Source organism: Zophobas morio, unplaced genomic scaffold (assembly GCF_036711695.1).
Source record: "Zophobas morio isolate AGI-343-1 ecotype UQ-CSIRO unplaced genomic scaffold, CSIRO_AGI_Zmor_V1 ptg000005l, whole genome shotgun sequence".
NCBI classification, from domain to species: Eukaryota; Metazoa; Arthropoda; class Insecta; order Coleoptera; family Tenebrionidae; genus Zophobas; species Zophobas morio.
In genome coordinates, this window is record NW_026972110.1 from 2,617,513 (window position 1) to 2,638,438 (window position 20,926).

At 30.0% G+C, this 20,926-nt stretch overlaps 2 protein-coding genes across 2 annotated transcripts in view; one reads left to right on the plus strand and one right to left on the minus strand.

Annotated features, from left to right (window-relative positions):
- LOC135121485 (xyloside xylosyltransferase 1) overlaps positions 1–20,926 on the plus strand; it is a 70,304-nt gene that overhangs the window by 9,588 nt on the left and 39,790 nt on the right. The gene's annotated exons all lie outside the window — the stretch shown is intronic.
- On the minus strand, positions 3,354–20,638 carry LOC135121540 (uncharacterized). Its single transcript, XM_064045844.1, has 4 exons — positions 20,529–20,638; positions 5,343–5,541; positions 3,777–3,948; positions 3,354–3,716 (listed from the first exon to the last, which is right to left on the minus strand). The coding sequence occupies exons 1-4, from the start codon at positions 20,543–20,545 to the stop codon at positions 3,508–3,510; spliced, it is 597 nt and encodes a 198-aa protein (XP_063901914.1). The 5' UTR covers positions 20,546–20,638; the 3' UTR covers positions 3,354–3,507.

The window sequence follows — 20,926 nt, forward strand, 5'->3', positions numbered from 1 at the left end:
TTACTATTGTAAATTTTCAAGATGACATCATCACATTATTAGTGGGGGTGATTAATAAAAGTTTGATTGGAGTTTTACCACTTACATCGAAATTTTGACAACAATCGGTCCAGTAGTTTCGGAGAGACAAACAGACAGACAAACGGACGGAAGCGGGAGATCACTTTTCTCCTACTCTCGGGGTCATGAAATGTTGAAATGTCGAAAAAAACATGAAACTGGCAAGTCACCCGATGGACTCGTTTAGTATATTTCCTTATCTTACGCTCGGAAAATAAAAAACTACTCCTGTAAAATAGGAGGCAAGCCTCTTGACCAAATTTTTAATTAGACACCTGTTACAATGTGCATATGCAGACATTGAACAGTTCATTAATAACATTAAATAGTGATCTAACAATTCTGAAAGATAAATTACGAAGATTAGTCTCACGAATCATTACCAGTTCAATAAACATTTATTAGTTAATACAACAGGGAATGTGACAAAAAAAGTAAGCAAGAAACTTCTATTCCTGGACGTGTTCGAATATGTATCTACAACTTGTTGAACTGCTTGACAGTCGATTATAGAATGCAGATCAGAAAAACCTAAAATTCAGTATAATTATCGTACCTAGATTTTGTATGATTTATCCTTAGCTATCAGAAATTATTATAAGAGAAAGTCTTGCAATGAATCAACAGCTTTCACAGAGATATTTAAATGTTGAAAATAGTTTTTTAAGAGTTACAACCCCTCTCATGTTTTGTCTTCAAGACTTAGTTTCTTGTCTCATGCTCTGTTCTAAAATCATGTAAACGAGAAACATGTCCAGAGAACTAGAAGCCGGTCTAACACTGTGATGGAAGAGCTTTTGGAAAATCATTTTTATTAAGTGTATATGCATATAATAATTCAAGTGAAGGTACGCTTAAAATAATTAAATTTATGTTTTTTTTATAGATATCAACAAGTAAATCCATTGTAGGTTTGTAGTAAGGTACAATTAACAACACTTGGTACTCAACGAGTAAAATGTTTTTCCATCCAGGACAGAAAAAAAGACTTTAGCCGTCTAGCGTGTGGATCAAAGAGAATGCACTGAGTAATGGCAACAAAAAGAAGTAAAGAAAATGTTGACTCGTAAAAATTCTGACAGACAGAACACTGAATGGTGAATGTCGAATTGAAATGTTTCCATGTGAAACTGTTTTGATGCGATTCGTGGCATGGAAAAGGCAATGAGATCTGTTTGTAGAATTAGAAGTATAATTACGGTAACCGCAATTATCTGCAGAAAAAAACATACTTTTTCTAGCTTTGATTAAGGAATTAACTTAGTTCTAGTAGAAAACATAGTAAAATATGTATACGAAGGTGTAGAAGGTGAGGAAGGTACACACGCAAACTTACCTTTGATAACTCATAGACTTTCTTTCAAAATAAAACACTTTTCATGTCAAGGGACAAATTTTGAATGTAAATACAACAAAAAATAAGAGTAGTTATATTAATATATTTCTCGATATTTTTTAATCTGAAGGAATTTTAAAAATAAATACTATGTAAAGATTAACACAAATAGAGTTTAGACATCTCCTTTTCTTTTTCATTTGATCATACTAGTCTTGTTGAAATGTCCATGTTTTCTGGGTAATTAATTAACTACTCCGGTCACATCATTCCAAAACAATGCAGTAGAAAATCAAACTTTGTCAATAAATATCTAAAAAGTCATCGTTTATTATTTTCTTTTGTTATCTGGTGTACGTTTCACCGACGTTTCCAAAAAGGAGAAAAAAAGGATATAGTTATTAGTTATTACAGAGGATTAAAATATGCCTAATGAGGTATGGTTTTAGTTTTAATGAAATATAGTTATTTCCAGTACAGAACTGATGATCACCGACATTGTGTCGAGGAATTCATTAGAATGTTGTGAATTATCTAAACTAACTTCTATTAAACATCTAAAAAGTCTACGTTTATTATTTTCTTTTGTTATCTGGTGTACACCCTGTTCTGCATCGACCTTTCCAAAAAGGTGAAAAAAGGATAGTTATTAGTTATTACAGAGGATTAAATTGTGTCTAATGAGGTATGGTTTTAATGAAATGTATTTCTAGTACAGAACTGATAATCACCGACATTGTGTCGAGGAGTTCATTAGAATGTTGTAAATTATCTAAATTAACTGAACTGATTTATCAGCTTATGTGAAACGTTATGGAAAAGTACATACTCCCTTTGACAAATCAGAGTTCGATCGGTATTGTTAAGGGTTAACTAAAACGTCATTTTGTTGAGAATATATTACAACATTGTTGGGAAGATTGTATAGCTTGTCATAAAATATTGGACAATTTGTTTCATTTTGGTAACATAAAGACTTGATAAGAAAGCAAAATTCGTTTTATGTGAAAGATTAGCAATATTATCTCAATCAGAACAAATGTTTTAAGAGATTTTAGGCTTAAACTTCCAGGACATTTGTAACAAGTGGCTGCTGTTAATCTATTACAACTTCAAGGTCACTAGTACGTTGTAGTATTATTCAAGATACAAATACAAAATTTTAAAAAATGACAACCAATTTTTACTCCATAAGTACTTTAGAACTCGTTTGAAAAATTATGGTAGATAATAATTTTCGCAAAAAATAAATTATCTATAAAGAAGGTTTTGCAAAAGTTATAGATCTTCTGTTGGAATTTTCGGTTCAATGTATCTCAAAATAATTGTAAGTTCATGGAGTCACAAAATAATAAGATCAAAAATATTTATTTTCAAAATGAGCTCAGATTCATCGCATATTCGATGCAGTGCTTTCTATAACTTTTCAGCCCTGCAAATTGCTACAGAGGTGCTTATAAACAAGTAACTTCAAGAAAATGTTCTCAGTTTCTAAAAAGACTATTTCTTCTTGGAAAAAATGAAAAGAAAATGTAAAGCAGACAATGAACTTCGATGAAAAACAAAATATTGTGAAATCGCCAAAATTGGCCACAAGAAAATCGAATACATTGCCAAAATGCTAAATGAGAAGAGTAGTTTAACTTAACCTAAAAATCAATAAAAGCGATAATTTTGTATTTTATACTCGTATGAATTATTATTATTGTTGTCTGTTGTAAGCAAAATTACTGAAATAAATTGGTTTTCAAATAGCTAACGTTTACAAATGTAAACCAATTTGTATCGTAGTAGTAATTCTACATCCATATTCCATCCAAGAACATTGTTACTTTCCTCTGATATTCAAATGACATGCTACAAGTGTTTAGAATCTCTACGAGCTTTCTTTAGATGAGAAACGAAATGCAAACAATCTTAACGATTTTCTGTAAAACGTGAATGTATTTAGCGCGTGTATTTACAACATCTTTATTAGGAAAATTATTGTCTATAACATTACTTACGAATATCTGGACATATGGTATAACTATCTCCTTCATAAAATATCTCCTTATTGTACAGTTGACAACTAACAGCTCAATTTTACATTTATATGATTTAATAATTAATTAGCTTCTAGTATTAAATCTTCTTCCCGTCCTGGCCGGGGGTGCTGTAGCTGGCTCCTCAGCAGCGGGTTCGCTACTTTTTGCATTGTTAAATCGACGCCTTCCTCCTGATGAGGCCCTCGACGGTTTAGCTGCTGGTTCATTTTGTACAGCAGCAGGTGCCGATTCCTCGGCGTCAGTTGCCTGATTCACTTTATTATTCTGCTTGTCTGAGAAAAAGTGAAAATGTACTAACTAATATAATTTTTGTAAACTGATGCATGACATACTATGAGCAGCTTGTTCCCTCCTACGTTTCAAGGTTGCCAACAAGTCGTCATTACTCCTGAAAGGTCGCACAATTCCTCCTTTCAAGAATTTTTTCGGAGTTTCTGTGGTCGAACTGGTTTGCTCTTGTGGTTCTTCGCCCACTTCTTCGTCCACAGGTTCTTCTTCTTCTTCCTAAAAATCAAAACGCATAGGATTTCAACTTTTATTTTAATTAAATGTTGCAGAAACTTGACTTGGTTGTGCAATTTGTCTGAACTAGTTTATTTGCTGCAATTGAACAAGTACGTGGAATTATTAACGTGAACTTTTTGTATTTTACGGTTGTATGTAAATGCTGATTTACGCTGAATTCTTGAAATGGTCGAAAGTAAAGTCGATGTTAACTGATAATAACTCTCACTTGGCGGATGACGTACCATGCTGTTTTTATTTCGGGTTGATGGCCCTATGTTTTTTATATTGACAACCGGATACGGACGTGCACGTTACAGTTTTCGTACTGGGCCAAAAGAAAGTTCCAAATGCTCTTAGGCGCCATCACATTATTATAATACCATGTCTGGATATATGTCATTAATAACTGATAAATTTGCCGCTGCTTTCAAACATCGAACACACTTTAAAGAAATACACGTTTTCGTTTTCAACCTTTTTATGTCTGGATAAAAATTCTGAAATCAAATCAGGTCTTCTACAATTTTCATACATAAAATTTTATTTTTGTCGATGAATTTAAATTAACCTCGATCTTGTTGTTCTGGTTGTAGAAAACGAAACGAAAATGTCATGGTGCAGTGATTAAAAATTTAGAATATGTTAATACAGTTACTTAGGTGAATTTTAATAAACATATTTCTGGGTTTAAAATAACTTTGACAGTGATGTATGCATAATTTTTACTTAATTTTAATTTTAATCCTAGTGTAGAAAGTTATATTTACCGTTATTTGCCAAAACTGTTACGTTAATTTCAATATTATTTGATTAATTAAATTAAAAAATGCAGTATTCTTTACCCAAACTTTTTTAAATTTTCTCTAATGTTTTCAAAATGAACTCTAAGTACATCAACACTGTTGCTAATAATATATATCTATATATAAAACTTTATCTTTGAAGTCTAAAATAGAAACTTTCATTTTTTCCCCATTAAGTTTGCAATAAATTACCCGAAAAGTAGGTGTTGCATTTATCGTAGTCCAGAACAAAATAACAGTTTCCTACAGAAATAAATTTTATCATCTCATTTCTGTTAATAATATTGACTGACTTATTGAACCACTTAACCCAATCCAAACCGGTCAAAGTTACATCACATCTTGAAAATTAAACAAAAAAAAACAAAGTAGTTCAAGTTTATCGACATAATAAATTACTAATTCTCTAATCGATAGTTCTGTTTTATTAAATAATAATGTTAAGATGTTACTTGTTATTTAAATTTGGGATATTTTAAACGATTAATTAAAGAATTCATTTGTAGATATGTAAACAATATAGACAATAAAATTAAATTACAAAAATTACGTATGGACTAATATGATCGAAAACATGTAACTGAATACCTCTGATGGTGGGGGTGGCGCTGCTGTAGTTGAAGTTTTGGCGTTTCTTCCCGCTAATGGATTGCGTCTACCAATCAGGGAACTTCGTGCTGGAGCTTTCTTTGGTGGAGGTGCCGGTTCTTCATCATATTCTGCATAATCTTCTTCCGCTGGTCTAGCAGAACTTAAAGCCACTAAACAGACTAGACCAAAGAGTACCCTAAAAACATAAAATATACTTTTGTGAGTAATTGTCGTTGTGTAGTTTACTGAGAGGTTTAGAGTATGCTATGGTTAAAACAGTAAAACGCTTACAAAAATGTGTCTATTCGTCTAAGATTAATTTAGAGACTAGTAAACAATACAATTTATTTACTGATGACGATCAAGAAATTTATAACGTTACCTGAAACCTTATTTATTAAATCTTCAATGAAAAGTATTGATGACATTTGGAGATAAATTTAGTAAATATTGTAAGTCAGGACAGTAATAATACATTAAACACACAACATATTTATATAATTATATTATTTCCCACCAAAATATTATAACACTATTTCAGGAGGTGCATTGTCTCTGCTTCTGGAGCAATGGAAAACCTGCAAATAAATTTTGCTGGCAACGTTATACCAAAAAATGTTTGTAAATTTTAGGAATCAGAAATGTCACTATATTTTTATCTTTATTACTGAATCAGTATTTTATGAAGGATTTGGATCTTAAAAAGATTTTCTGGTGGAGAAAAATATTAATGTCTTATTATTTTTTGTCTTACAGTTTTTGTTCAGTGTATAAATCAGTTAATGTTAAAAATGGCATGCAATGAACGTTTAACCACCTTCCTTAGCAGCACACGCACCATTAGAAGAAAACTAATCAGGTCTTATTACCTAGTTATTATTAGACCGATTATGATAGCGGTTCAGAAAAGGGTTGGCTTACAATTCTTGCGACGGAATGTGTACTAGAATGTCGAAAACTCATAACACAACTTGTTTACAAACACGTCCAAATTTTCTCTATGAAGTCATCTTAAGTGAGTGTGAAGTAGGCAAATTCTGTCAGCATGTACTACTTTCAGATATTTTTGTTATTATCCCTTAAATGAAATGGAAGTAAATTTTTCGAGGAAAAATGATTCGATATAATTATTTTGAAAAACTAAATTCATGGTGAAGTACAAGCATGAAACCTGTAACATATTTACAACTAACAAATATGCAACCATATTTTGTTAATCAATTAATCACACACATAGCAACACACTTTACATTATCAAACTTAATATCAAAGATTTGCAAACTCCACATAAAGTAGGTTTTAAACGTTTATATCTAGAGTAAGTAACTCGCTTTATTTTATTTTTCACTATTGTTTATTTAAAAAAAATGGGTCTTTTACCTGTTGATATAGGATTATCTGTCGAAAAATTTAATACACAATCAACATAAATGTATGAATGATGCGTATTTTAAAGCATTGATCATATTCTTTTTTCGATTAACATTTACAAAATCATTGCTTAAAACTTAGTTCACTTGCTGTGCTCAAGAACAAATTTTATCTAGAATATCAAAAAACTGTATTAATTGCCCATTTTTTCTATTGGCTTCCATATTTTAATTGGAATTGCCTCTCAAATTAGCATTGTTGCAAAGAAAAACATTAATTTCAAGATATAAAATTTATTCAAAAGTTTATGTTGCCGTCAGTTTTATTTTAAACCAATTGACACCTTGAAATCGCACTGCTAATTTCGTTTTCAAAATTTTCTACATTAAAACAAGCAACTTTCTACCGCGTTCGCTACCTTGCGTTTACTAATTTTGGTGGTAATTGTTATGGCGCAATTTTTGTTATACAACTAAACTCTTGATAACTTTTTAAAATATTATTATTATCGTCATCTAATTTTAGGAAACTGATTTTCAAAATTAATGTAACAATAATAAAATACACAAGACAAGGACAAAAAAGTCAGGAATCAAAGAAATATATATGCGAACATTATAGATAAACCTGCAAAATCATCTTACCTATACAATGTTAATTAAAATGTACAAAATATGGAACAATGCAAATTCTAACGTACTAAGTTCACATATTAATGACAATTGGTATTTTACATATATTTTGAAAATAATTATTTAACTAATTTTTACCGACATATGTTTCCGGATGCATGTGACCTCTACGTAGGTTAATCTAGAAGTATTCAAAACACACAAATAAATTTCTATAAAAACAATTATTTAGCAACAAATTTTGACATCCAACTCAAATGATATGGAATCGCGTTCAATTTCCAGTATGTGCTTGAAGACGTTTACCTGCCTACGACATCCTTTGTGTATTGCAAATATGCGTAACATATTGCTGTGTAGCAACACAATGTTTAATAGAAAAAAATTATACCACGTGGTACACTCAGTGAAAGTGAGGTGTCATAGGTCAGACTGTAATTCATATGACTCGCTGTACATTTGCTGTTATAAGCAAAAAATACTGAACTTTTAAAATTGTTGATAGGTCTACAAAAACTCTGTTTAAACAATTTGCTGACATATCAGAATAAAATTGTTTAAACAGAGAAATATTTTGTGTTAAACAAAATTCTGACAACAAAAGTAGGCTGCATACATAATGTAACTACATTAACCTCAAAACATGTGGCCGATGATTAAAAGATTGTTAAACGACACCAACCTTATGGTTATACAGTTGTAACATAGATATCTACAATTTTAAAATATTTGATTTTTACAAAATAATTTCGTCTTAAGGTGATGCTAAATAAAAATTCTTTCAATTTTCTTCATTCTGAACAGTTTATAGCAAAAACTGACTGTTTTATCTCTATACAATTATATGTTAAATGTCATCAGGCTCATATCGTCATGTCATCTGCCTAAAAAAACTGACATAGAAATATCTTCTCTATTTTTGTTTTTTCAAATATATAATTTAATGGAATCAATTTTTATTTCCAGAGATTATGTTAAAGAAACACTGTAGTAGGACCGCCACAAATGTCTAATAACTTTATGCTTTCTCGACATTTCACGACTTGTGGAGTACGAACCCTTTTTCGCCATTCTGTGTGCGATATTTTAAGGTTACCGTGACAGAGAAGTTGTAAAATTCCATTTTACAATTAAATTTAATTTTTTTGACAATAACCCATATGCGCAAAATTAAAAATGTGGGCACCTTATTTAATCATTATATTTTCAATTGAGACATATTTCGCAAAATTTTAAGATTACAAATTTTGGTTGTTTTTCTGTCTACAACCTTCGGATACGTTGACATTTTGTTTGTTCTCTTCATTGCAGAAGTCGACTAATAGTAGATTGTTTAACAAGCAAAAAAACTGGCAGCTTTCCAGTGAGCATTAAAGGTTCGCTTCGCTTGTTAATAATTAACTTTTTTCCGCTACCGATAGCGTAAATGAATCTTATTGCTCCAATAACACTGACGTAAACGTGAGTGAAGTAAATAAGGCAACATCGTTGCTACTACGTTAAGTAGGTTGCTAAGCGCGTAAGTGTTACTTACGCTGCAAGGACAAAAAAGTACCTAATGAATATCAAAGAAATGCCAATATTTCGTTTTAGTTAAAAACTGACCAATTTGAAAATCCGTTGTATGATTATTATAACGGATTTTTTATTTTTCTGGTAACAGAGAGACGCAAGCACTCTCGGCAGCCTTTTCCATTGCTCTTAATTCATTTGACAAACTCATTTTTTACTTTGAAGAACTCCTTTTGTGACTACTTTTTAGCGATTTCATGAGTGTAAACAACGTGTTACTCCGCAAACGAAATATGCATCCAACGCATTCCTGATAATTTCTTAAATATTTTTTAATAATGATTAAAATTATTACTTTTTAGTGTTATTGGTGTTGCTGGCAAAAAAAACATAATACAATAGTTACATTACACGCCGCGTAAGTTCTTTCTTAGCCTCGGAGGTTTGCCGGACCTCGGCTTTTAACTATTAATCGAGCATGGAAAAAAACTTTTCTTGCGTACTGAACATGCTATTTTTTCATGTACTCAGTTTTTAAAGTTTAAATTAACAAAATTTCAAAAGTTCAAAAGTGGCTATTTTCTTTAAAACAAAGACACACTTTTCTATTGAATACACAAAAAGCTGTATTTTATTGATGCCCTGTAGAAATTTTATAAGCATCTCAAAAAATAACCAATAAGTACCTACTTTTAGAAGCTACTAACATAAACATGAGGTGTACTTTCGGATTTCCGGTTAGGTTTGATCACCAACCAAGTTGTTGGTCACCTCTACCAAAAATTGTATAACAACTTCATCTTAAAATTTTGCTAGGGAGATACTATTACCTTCTTAACCATAGGTTTTTGGAAAAAAATATAACGAAACTTTACAATATATCTTAGAAAGTGCAAATATGTGTGCATTGAAATTTTGCACACATTTTAGCGTTATCGTAAACATGGTAATTTTTTTTATTTTGCTAAGGAAATCTCGCTTGAAGTGTATATCCTGGGTAAAAAAAAGGCCCAGGTAACTATCCTATTTTTTTACGTGAAGAATTGTGTGATGTCAAATTAAGTTGTTTCAAATCTAGTGCAATCTAATTTGAGAAATTAAAGTTTAATGTTCATTTATTGTTGTCTACGACTTTTTTTTAAGTATATATATTTTTTAGGGGTTTTGTAGAGATTGCTTTTCTGCATTAATTGATGTACCGTTATCGGTCGTCTGATAATAACGCATTCATATCTGTATTTTTAATTATAAATGATATAATAAGTGAAATATAACAGTTATACAGAAGAGCAGTAAAAAAACAGGGTCAAAGACAGCCATGGATTTTTGAAGATAGACTTTTCGTCTTGTCAGATTATAGTCTATTTGAAAGTTTGAGTTAAAAATGTTACAATCATAGACAAATTTTCAAAAATTCATGGCTGTCTTTCATCGTGTATTTTATTGCTCTCTCAGTATAAGCACTGTTCGTGAATTCTCGAGTGTTGTGTGGGCACTAGTAGTGTTCGATTCTTTGTCAGACAGCGAAACTCGTTTTTTGTTAATTAAATTTAAATTTCATTAATTAGTATTACTATTCTATTGCAACTAAGAATACGCCTGACACCTTTTATAATAACACGTCTTATATAACTGATAGTATGGATGCTGCGACTCAGAATTTAGCCAAACGAATGCTTCAAATTTTTCATTTGAATATGTTGCAATATAGCATGTCTATATGCATGCAATTCTTTAATATCAACATTGTTATTTTAAACTTTACATATTTGAATGTTCGGAAAAAAACAGTACAACAAATTTTTCGTACTTGATATAGAAAATACAAAACTACTAAATAAATATTCATTCAAAAATACGTTCTAACATAGTTGTGCTTCAGATGAGAGGGAAATTCCGTCTAAATGACTTTAAACCAATGTTTTTGATAAAAAATGTATCACTGTTGTGGCTTATGCGATTTTTTCTAAATCTTGTTTGATGGGTTTTTCTCTGCTTTGAATGTGGTTAATTGTTTAAAATCAATTATACAAAACGAAAAGGTAAACGCCGTCCAAGTTGAAATATTGTCCATATGTTTTGTAGAATAAAATGTTTATAACACACAAGCATTTGTATGTTAAAAATAGAAGCAAATCCGCGATCGTGAGTGTGAATTGAATTTTGAGCAGCTCCTTTCGTGGCGGGACTTTACACTTTCGATATCACGATAAACCTGTTCATCAGCATCCTTGCAACAACCGATCCTTGTGTTTTGTAATCTTTGACATTTGTTCGTAACAATGGTTATATTACTTTGCGAAAATGTTATTTGCAGAATGTAACGGTTAATATCAATGTCAATGTTAAACACCAAAAGAATTAATTTTCGGAAAAACCTACCTATTAATAATTCCTTCTTCGTAAAACCAGAGTGACATCATTATGTAGATAGTTAAATGTTGTTGGTATAACCGGTTTGCAATAATATAAGAATAAAGTAAAATTATAAACAATTATTCAAATAGTAAAGTGACTTTCTTGATCGTGCTTGACTTGCAATTAGTAATCTTTTGATGGGATGAGTAAGTGAAAGCTTTTTGCGAAATGATTAAACGAAATGGAAGTTATATTGTTGACGAAGAAATTTCACAGCTCATTTTAATTACATTTTCAAACCATTTGTGTCCAGTGCCGAGATGGATCCAAAAAGTGACAAATTATAGAAGCTTTCAAAATAACAAGTGGTATCTACTTGTAGATAAAATACAACAAAAAAAAATGCAAATACATTGTGTAAATATAAACTGTATCTTATTGCAAACTGGCCCCCCTTTCTAAATTTTATTTATAAAGAGATTCTACCCAAATTCGAGAAACTCTTTTACCAAAAAATTATTGTAGTATCGAACATTAAAAACATATTGTTTCTTTTTAATTAAATCATAAAAAATAATACAGTAGTAACTATGAACGCCATTGTGAGTAAATTGCATTAACATTTAATGCTACACTCCAGTCAACGACAATAAATAATAAATGCTGCTAAAACCTCAGATAGAATGAGAGGTTGTGTCACCATGGAATATTCGCTGCATACTTTGACTAAACGCGAATCGTCAATGTATACATCGACTAACAGAAGTTTATATATACTTACTAATTATATAATATTTTTCAAACTTAGACGCAATAGAACGTATATATTATAATCAATAAGATTTTTTCACTTTTGGTAGTTACTTAAAAGACACTTGTTTGAAAAAGATACACTAGTGGAAATTTACAAAAATTACCATTCGAAATCACCTCCAGAATCATATTTCTAGTTCGTCTTTCTTTAGTTACAGTTGTTAAAATCTTCCAGATGTGATTGATGTCAATCTAAAAGTGGTATAAAATGAGATTCTTTAAACAGATTTGTATCTTTTAGTTTTCTTCCTATAAAATAATATAACCGTCGTAGGAAAGCTCGACAGTCTAAAAATGAGTTTTCTGAATGTCAGAATAAGGGCTTAATAAATTCCATCAGTATTGTACTCCCAGTTTAAAGTGGTTTTTATGACAAGATAATAAACATTATCAGTTCATTATTACCCCACGATGGACAATATGAGTTGAATAACAAAGTGCGGCCCTGCAAGAAACCGACCACTTCCTTATTTATGGCTAGGGATTTACTCCATTGTCCCCATCATCAATTTCGACACAATGGACCTATCATAAAAACCACTTTAAACTGGGAAGACAATACTTACTTAGTACCTTCACCGTAAGTGAAAAAAAAATTATAACATTTATAATCTATACATCTAAAAATGTTTGTCCTGACTGAGAGATTCATCAAAGCAGAGCCTCAACTACTGAAACCAAGAACATAAAATTTGGAAAATAGGTTCCGTTTGTAATGTAAGCACAGATTAAGCAAGGATTTTTGGAAATTTGCGGAATGACAATTTGTAACTATGAAAGTCCCGTGAGTTTTTAAGTTAGACGGGTTCACATAGGAGAGGGTAGAAGTGAACATTTATATTAACCCTAACAGAGGGTGAAAAATAATGTACCCCAATTGCGAAATCCCCGCAGACCCGCGGACAACAGCTATTCTAGTACCTATCTAAGTAAATATATTTTAACAACGTACGGGGGTTTGTTGCTGATACTGGTTGTTTCGTTTTAATTTTAATTGATAAATATCCATACTGTAGCATGTAAGTTTCATGAAAGCGTGACGGAATTATACCAAATAAATATGCTACAGGAGAGCGATTCTTCTGCTTTGAATAAGTATATTCGACCAAAAGACGATCTTCAGAGTGGAATGATTCATAATTTTTTGCTTGGCAAAAAAATATTTATTTATTTAACAGTTCCTAATACATTCATAGTATTAAAAAAGAAAATTAAAAATACTGTTTCCTAAATAACGATTGACTAAGCCCTGAGTCTGCTTTACAAACACCACTTTAGAAATTTGTAATTCTTGGCAATGAAATTATTAAAATGTAATAGCAACAATTTAATTTTTAGTAGCTGTAGTGGCAGTTTGTGAGATACTCATTTAATACTGTGGCTTATAAAAAGTAGCAGTGTGATTATTTACGCAAACACCTACAATGTACACCAGCAAATTTAATTTAACTCTTTTTAATAAAGATCGTATATATTTCCACATTGTAAAAAAAACTACAACAGAAATACATCTTAGTGGTTTAAATTTGATGATATTGCGTGCATTTTGTAAAAGTTTATATCAAACACTAGACGTGATATACGATATAACTTATGTTAATAAAAGTATGTCATACGCCATAAAAAGAAAAATAAAAACAATTACGACTCGAATAAAAACCAAAATGATGGACACATTATGTAACTGCTACAGTTAAAATTCTGCGGCTTTTTGAGAACGGATAGAGATATTGAAATTCTGTAAACGCCATTGTTTTTAGTTTGAGAGGAAAGCTTAATTATCAAATATAACTTATATTTTTTTTAAATTGCAATGAACCTATGTTTTTTAATGGATTTTAATAGACTATTAAATTGAGATTACATGACAATTGAGGTCCGTTGCTATGCAATGTGCATGTTTTAACGAATCACGGACTCATATTCTGCTTTTTAATCTTCTGTTAAATTAATCGAGGATTAAATATTTAATTCGCTTTCCATAAACCGACCCCTAGATATTTATATTTTATTTTCAGTTAAAAAATATATATTAATAAACAGAAAATAAAAGTTCAGTGAAATAAAAGACTAGAACCATCTTAAGACAGTTCGAACATATGTTAAAATAACTTTAAATTGATCTTATTGATTATAAAATACAGTGTGAGTGCTTTATTTCAGTCAATTTTCATTTTTGTATGTTCATATTTTTTTATCAACTGAAAATGAAATATAACTGTAATCACAATTTTAATCCATTAAGAAATATACGTTACAGTTTAAAAAATATAGGTTTGCGTCGCGACGCCGACGCCATTTATATGCGTCATATTTACATTAAATTAAGTTTTCCCGTTCAAGCTAAAAACAATGACGTCTACAAAATTTCAATATTTCTATTGGTTGTCAAGGAATAAGGTTTTATTTATTATTTTTTATTTTAATTGGGACTTGGGACATCTGTATTTTATTTCATAATAAAAAGAGTAAATGCTAGATTTAACATAGTTGGACGAATTATTTTGTTTTAATTATATTTTATCTTCTCACAAATTGTAAACATAAAGGATCGTTGATTAACGTTAACTGCATAGTTGCCGCACAACTTCATTCAATACAAATTTACTTGTGAGTGTAAAATTTATTCTAATACTAATTAAAATTATGTGTTAAAATTCGTCAGATGATTAAAAAAAATACTACTTTGTAAAATGCGCGATGAATCTTTCATCGTGAGTTAAAAAGTAAAACAATCAGATTTTGATCCAATGTCCTTAACATTTAACATTTAAACGATGTGTTTTTTAAACTCCTTGAAAGTAAAATAACTGCATTCTAATTTCTGATTATCAGATGTACTCTCTTATGAAGTTATGAAGGTTATCGAAGAATTAAAGCATGTATGTTTAAACAGTTTTTCTCAAAAAAATAACGTAAAAAGTCACGTTTTAAACAGAATTTCAAGACCTGACATCATAGAGCAGAAGTTAAGACGTCACAAATTTATAAACAATACCAACAAACATACTGGTTTTACAACATTTTTATTTTAATTTAATTTTTTTCTTTAGTTAGTTACTAGCATGTATAACACACTGAGCTACCTGTACGACTTGAATTGTGGTACTACGATTTATGAATGTTCTTTTACATTACTTTCTTTTTAATTTTACATTCGGGTATGTACCAGTGGTACTTAACAATGTAGTTATCATTGCATATACATAGAATTACAAAACAGAAGACCTGTTTACCCTATACCTAATTAAAACTAAGAATTTTATTTTCAACTGATTTAACACATTTTTCAAGATCCTACTTCTAAACTCAAATCAATCCTTTTAATTGCTATTATCTGTGTTCGAACAAAATAGGAAACTTCCTTATCTTCAATATTTTTTTCTATTGCGGATCCTTTGCTACTGCAGAGAAATAACGTTTTCAAAACATTTTTATATGACGTATGCTCAACAAAAATCGTTCTCTAATTGATTTTTAGCTGCCTTTCTCACTCCCCATTGTAAGTAGTCGGCCATGTGAAAGACAATGTAAATGGCATCTTTGTTATGTATAATACCAAGAGAAATGATTTTTACCAACCACATTTGTCATTGAATTTAAAGAGTAACTATGGCAGTTATCAGGGCTTGTCTAGTGTGATTTTTCAAAAGCAATCGGAGCATGTCAGTATGGTTAAAATTTCTGCAAAAAAAGTTTAAATGTGAACTGAATTTTCCTTTGCTTTTCCTAAACGAAATATATAGTTCTGTGTCACTACAATTTTACATAATTCTGACAAATAACTTATTAGATTTGAGCTGATAAAGTAATAAGATAATAATAAAATTATTAAATTAATAACGTATAAACAACAAAGAATAGTTACGTCATTGGATAATAGTATCAACATTAGGATCGTGATGACTTGGTTCTTTATAGTATATCCTATTAATGATAAAAATGATTTGTATGTATGTAAAATAGGGAATGAAAATTCTCTGAGTAACATTATTCTCTACGAAAGTTTTCCATCTAGTTATACTGATTTGGAACGATATTTACACGTGCAGTTACAAAAACTGAAATTAGAAGATATTTCACACCGAACAACATTCAGAACCGATACAATTACAGATATGTATAAACTATAAAATGTATTTTTCAAATATGGGTATGGTAGATATACGAGTAAATTGGCATTTTTTATGTTTTTGAAATTTTCGTGATTAATATTATAAGCTCATAAACATATAGTTTAACACAAGGTAGATTCAAATTTTCTATAGTAAATATATTTTTTCAAAACAATGCTGTGTTGTTTTATAAAACTGTACTTAATTACATTTAGATATATTTGTTGAAATTAACTTAACATTGTACAGTCTTTAACATTCGTAAACTTTCAAAAATATCTTAAAAAGAAACTACTATGATTTTTTAATAATTCTAAATTTAGACAAAAAATTATAACCATATTATTCTATATGTATATTTACAAGATCCAATTATCAAATTTGCCCGGTGTCAACTGAAGTCATATGGGCTGGGGTTACTTTAATGCATTTATAAAAACTTGTAAATAAATGAATGAATTATAAAATACAGTTTAAAAAATTATATAATTTTCAAATGATTTGTTTAATAATAATTTTTCGAGATGATGTGATTATCTTTTTCACAGAGGCTGGAATATTAGTGGAGTCATTTTATTAACATTAACTTTCTAAGGTGTGCAATATTGATCATAATGTTATTCTGTTGCTAGAAGTTAAAAAAAAGTAATTTATGAGATAATTGGTACAACACATCTGTTTATATAATAATTTTTGGAGGTAACTTGTGTAATCAACTCTAAAATGCAGAAGCACACCCCTATCTACAATGTCTTACAGCTTATTTTTCAAAAGAGATATATTGATAATACTTTTCGATGACGTCATCCACTTTTTGGAAGAGATAAAAACACATTTTAGTTGTGTTTTATAATTCCTAACTATTGGTATTTTATAAAAATTTCGCCGAAGTATGTTATGCAATCTTAACGAGATTTTACAAAATATAACGAATTGAAGAGCGAAATTACTTCTTAATAGCATATGTAAAGTAAAAATAAGGCCTAGAGTAAGTAAATAAGGCACATCTAAGCCTGTTATACTGAACATTTAAAACAAGATTTACTTAAGAATCTTTTATATGATATTTTATTGCTTTCGTTTCATAAAATACTAGTAGGTAGTACACTTTGAACTTCAAAATAATCGGTCCGGTAATTCATACTAAAATCGCCAACAAACAACAGACTGGCAGAATAAAAAAAAGACATTTTCGTATTCTACAAAATGTAAGATGTGAAATCAAACATCAAAGTAACCACGCTGCAGCACTTCTTTGGCTATGTCCTGAGAAGTAAAAAGTATTCATACACTCAGGAACGGTAAGTAAACAGGACACCTACAACCATTTGTATACTTTATAGAGATACTACAAGTTGACAATTGTGAAGTTAAAATGGTTTGAACCAATTTAATAAATTTTAAAACAATTTAGAAAAAATAATATGTACTGCTTTTTTCACTTGCTCTTTTTAATACGTAAATCTCCATTGATCTTTTTCATCCAGCAACATCGTAAAAACAAAAATTTTAATCAAATGGCACCAGAGCAAAATTTAACATTTAACAAATTATTTATTGCAGAATAAAAAACAACAAAAAAAAAACGTTTTATCAGACAGAGAAGTAGTTAGGAAAATGGGTATTATGATGGAATCAGGGTCATTTTGACGAATGTCTCATTTCTTGTTTTTGAGACGTTTTACAACTTGTTGCCAATTTGATTAAACATATAACCTCCGAAATAACTGAATCGATTGTAAATTGTAAATGGTAACACGCTAATTCAAATTTATTTATTCATTGCCACCAACCATTTGATGATGTCGATTTTTTATAAATTTCCTTAGAAACACCACATTCTTGAAATGTTCATAATACACCAACATTACCAAATATTGATTAAAATGTGTTTACTTCTCGACATTAATCTAGGGAATTATAGTAACAAGCTAATAAGGTATGGCCAATTTTATACTTTTTCAACGTTTTATAGTTCCCAGAATACGGAAACACGTGTCGGTTTTTAAATGTTGTTTCTTGTTTGTTGACAATTTTATTAAGCAAATATTCTCCGAAATTAATCAACTAATTTTGTTAAAAATTTTTAAACATATTTTAAGATTTCGATCGTCTTTCGATGGTAAAACGCCATCGAAAATTTATCTGCTCATTTTCAGCAAAAATAAATAAATCTCGGTTGAAATTTATAGTGCGATATTGACATACTACTTTATTTGTGGTTTAATATTATATCATAATCAATATTTTTTAGAATTATTACTTCCCGACCGTAAACTAAGACGTATTGTAATAGGTTTCATCAAACGAATGGCCAATTTTTTTATACAGGATTTTAAAAAATAGTAAATGAAGCAGTTTATTTTATTTACAAAATCAAGAATGGTTTACCTAAGTTTGCCAAAATTATAGACACACAGTTCATTAATGTTGTCTTATATTAATCAAAAACTGCTACATTCGTCCACTACAAAATTTCTTTGAACAATCTGACTTGAAATATACATATGGTACTTTAATAATCCATTCCTATTTTTATTTTACCGCATGCAGATTATCTTAAAAACATGTATATAATACCAAATTTTGTAATTTGACTAATAAACTGCACGTGTTCAATGGATTGTACTTCAGAAATGTGGGAACATTTGTCTAATAAAGTATTTTTCATTACAGTTTTGTTACTCTATGGTGTTACGAGCGTAAGCAACTGAAGAACCGTATTAAATATCTCCAGAAAGGTTCATTTAATTTGTCCGAAATTCTTAAGAAAGAATAACGTTGGTAGTAGTAAAGAAATATTTACTTAAAAATATGCTATAGTTTCAGATGCTAGGAAAGATCTGTCTAAATCACTTAAGATATTTTTTTTAATAATACTATATGAAGTATCATTATTATTGTCTATTTTATTTATTATTTACAAAAAACGACACTAATCAAGAGTGTAGTTTAATCTCCAAAGAGGTAAAGTATTTGAGAAGAAAGTCAAATCCTATATGTTACATCTTTTATTCCAGTTTTACTATTTTCACGCAATAATTTGCAATTAACATATTTTTAGTAAATTAAAATTTTTTTAAAAAGAAAGTAGTCCTACTTCAATACAAGGGCGCTCACTTGATTACACAAATATGTACCCTCACGAAGAGGTCAAATTAGTTGTCTCCGTCATTTTCCTGCAATTCCTGCAAGAATTAACTTAACGTGATATTCAAGGATTAAAATTTTTGTCAACAAGGTTACGAAAGACAAAAATAGATGTATCTGGTTCACCGAATTTGGAGATAAGCTATGCATTAACTTCACAAACTCTCTCAACCCACTAGGACACCCGACATACGTTTATTTTTTTTTTTTGTGACATTCACCACAATAAAAAACTACCGAGTTTCAAACCCCATAATAGTGACTTCAACATTAATACTTAATTTCTGGTATGAACGTTTGTACTGTTACACGAGACGCTGCCATTTTGAAATTGTTATGTCAAATGGAAACAGGATTGCCCAAGTTTTTAATAATAAATCGGTTTTAATTATTGACAGACGTGTTGCGCAAAATTCACAGGTTTCATAATTCACTTCTCAACGAAATACACTGCGCTAAAAAGGTTAATTTTATTTGCGTTCTGATGCGCACCTCCATGAAGAATTGAATGCATTTTCTCATTTCCTACTACCAGAAGAAGGAAGTCTGCATTTGCTGCGCTATTGTTGATGACCTCTATTTTCAAGGCATTTACTGTCAAATTATTTCAAGCAAGACCTTCCCTATGTTTCAAATAGTTACGTGAGGATTTTATGAAACGAACAATCGCGTAGCATTATTTAAAACAGGGTTTTGTGTTACATCTACATAACATTAACAAAAAAAAAATCAAAATTTGATCACTCTAAAAATGGTATTGGTGTGTTAAGCGTTAACATTTAAGCAAGTAGCAAGTAATAATAAATTTTAAAAAAGTCACCAGTTTTAACAGTTTTCCCCAGCGGTAAGATAATTTCAATGTCAATAATACCCGAGAATGTGGTTTTAAATAAAAAGTGATACCGTAATAATAAAGTCTCGTAGTTTTAACATTTATAGTTTTATCGTCGTAGAAAAAAAATCGATTTCACATTGTTACGTAAGTATATAGTTATTCACCTGGAGGCGCCAATAAATGAAAAATGCTTAGTAGACGATTAGCTGGCTACATCACAGATAATGATGATAATAAGTGGTAAAAATATAATACGCATATATTATAGCAACAACGCTGAGATAAAATATGAAAGTAAAACTGGTCAGTTAAAACCCACTGCTGTTTTATAAAATGTCTTAAGAGTCCCACATTTGTTAATTGCAGGTTAAAAAATATAAGTAAATAAGTCACTTACACAATGTTTAATTTCATTTTTGTTTGAGGGATGATCCGCTTACACTGAAGAGTTTCAATTCACTAGAATCAGCAATCCCACTAAACCTATATTTATAAATTCTGTGTTGTGTTTTCCCTTCACTTTACAATCGGCCATGTGAGTAGAAAGTGTTACTATTACGGTAATGACGCGAATTTACTGCTACAAAGAAAGTGAGCGAGTGTTTCGCATGTATTTACAGCACGAACTGAAGAATTTTTGAAATTTTTTCTTTGTTGTATCAGTGCATTGATGACTATCGTCGCTGCTGTTGTTTGTGAGGCTAAAACTTTTAAGCAATTTATGTTAGCCCAGTTGTAGTGCAATTATTATAAAATACTTATCAAATTTGTGATATATTGGAACTCTTAAAACTG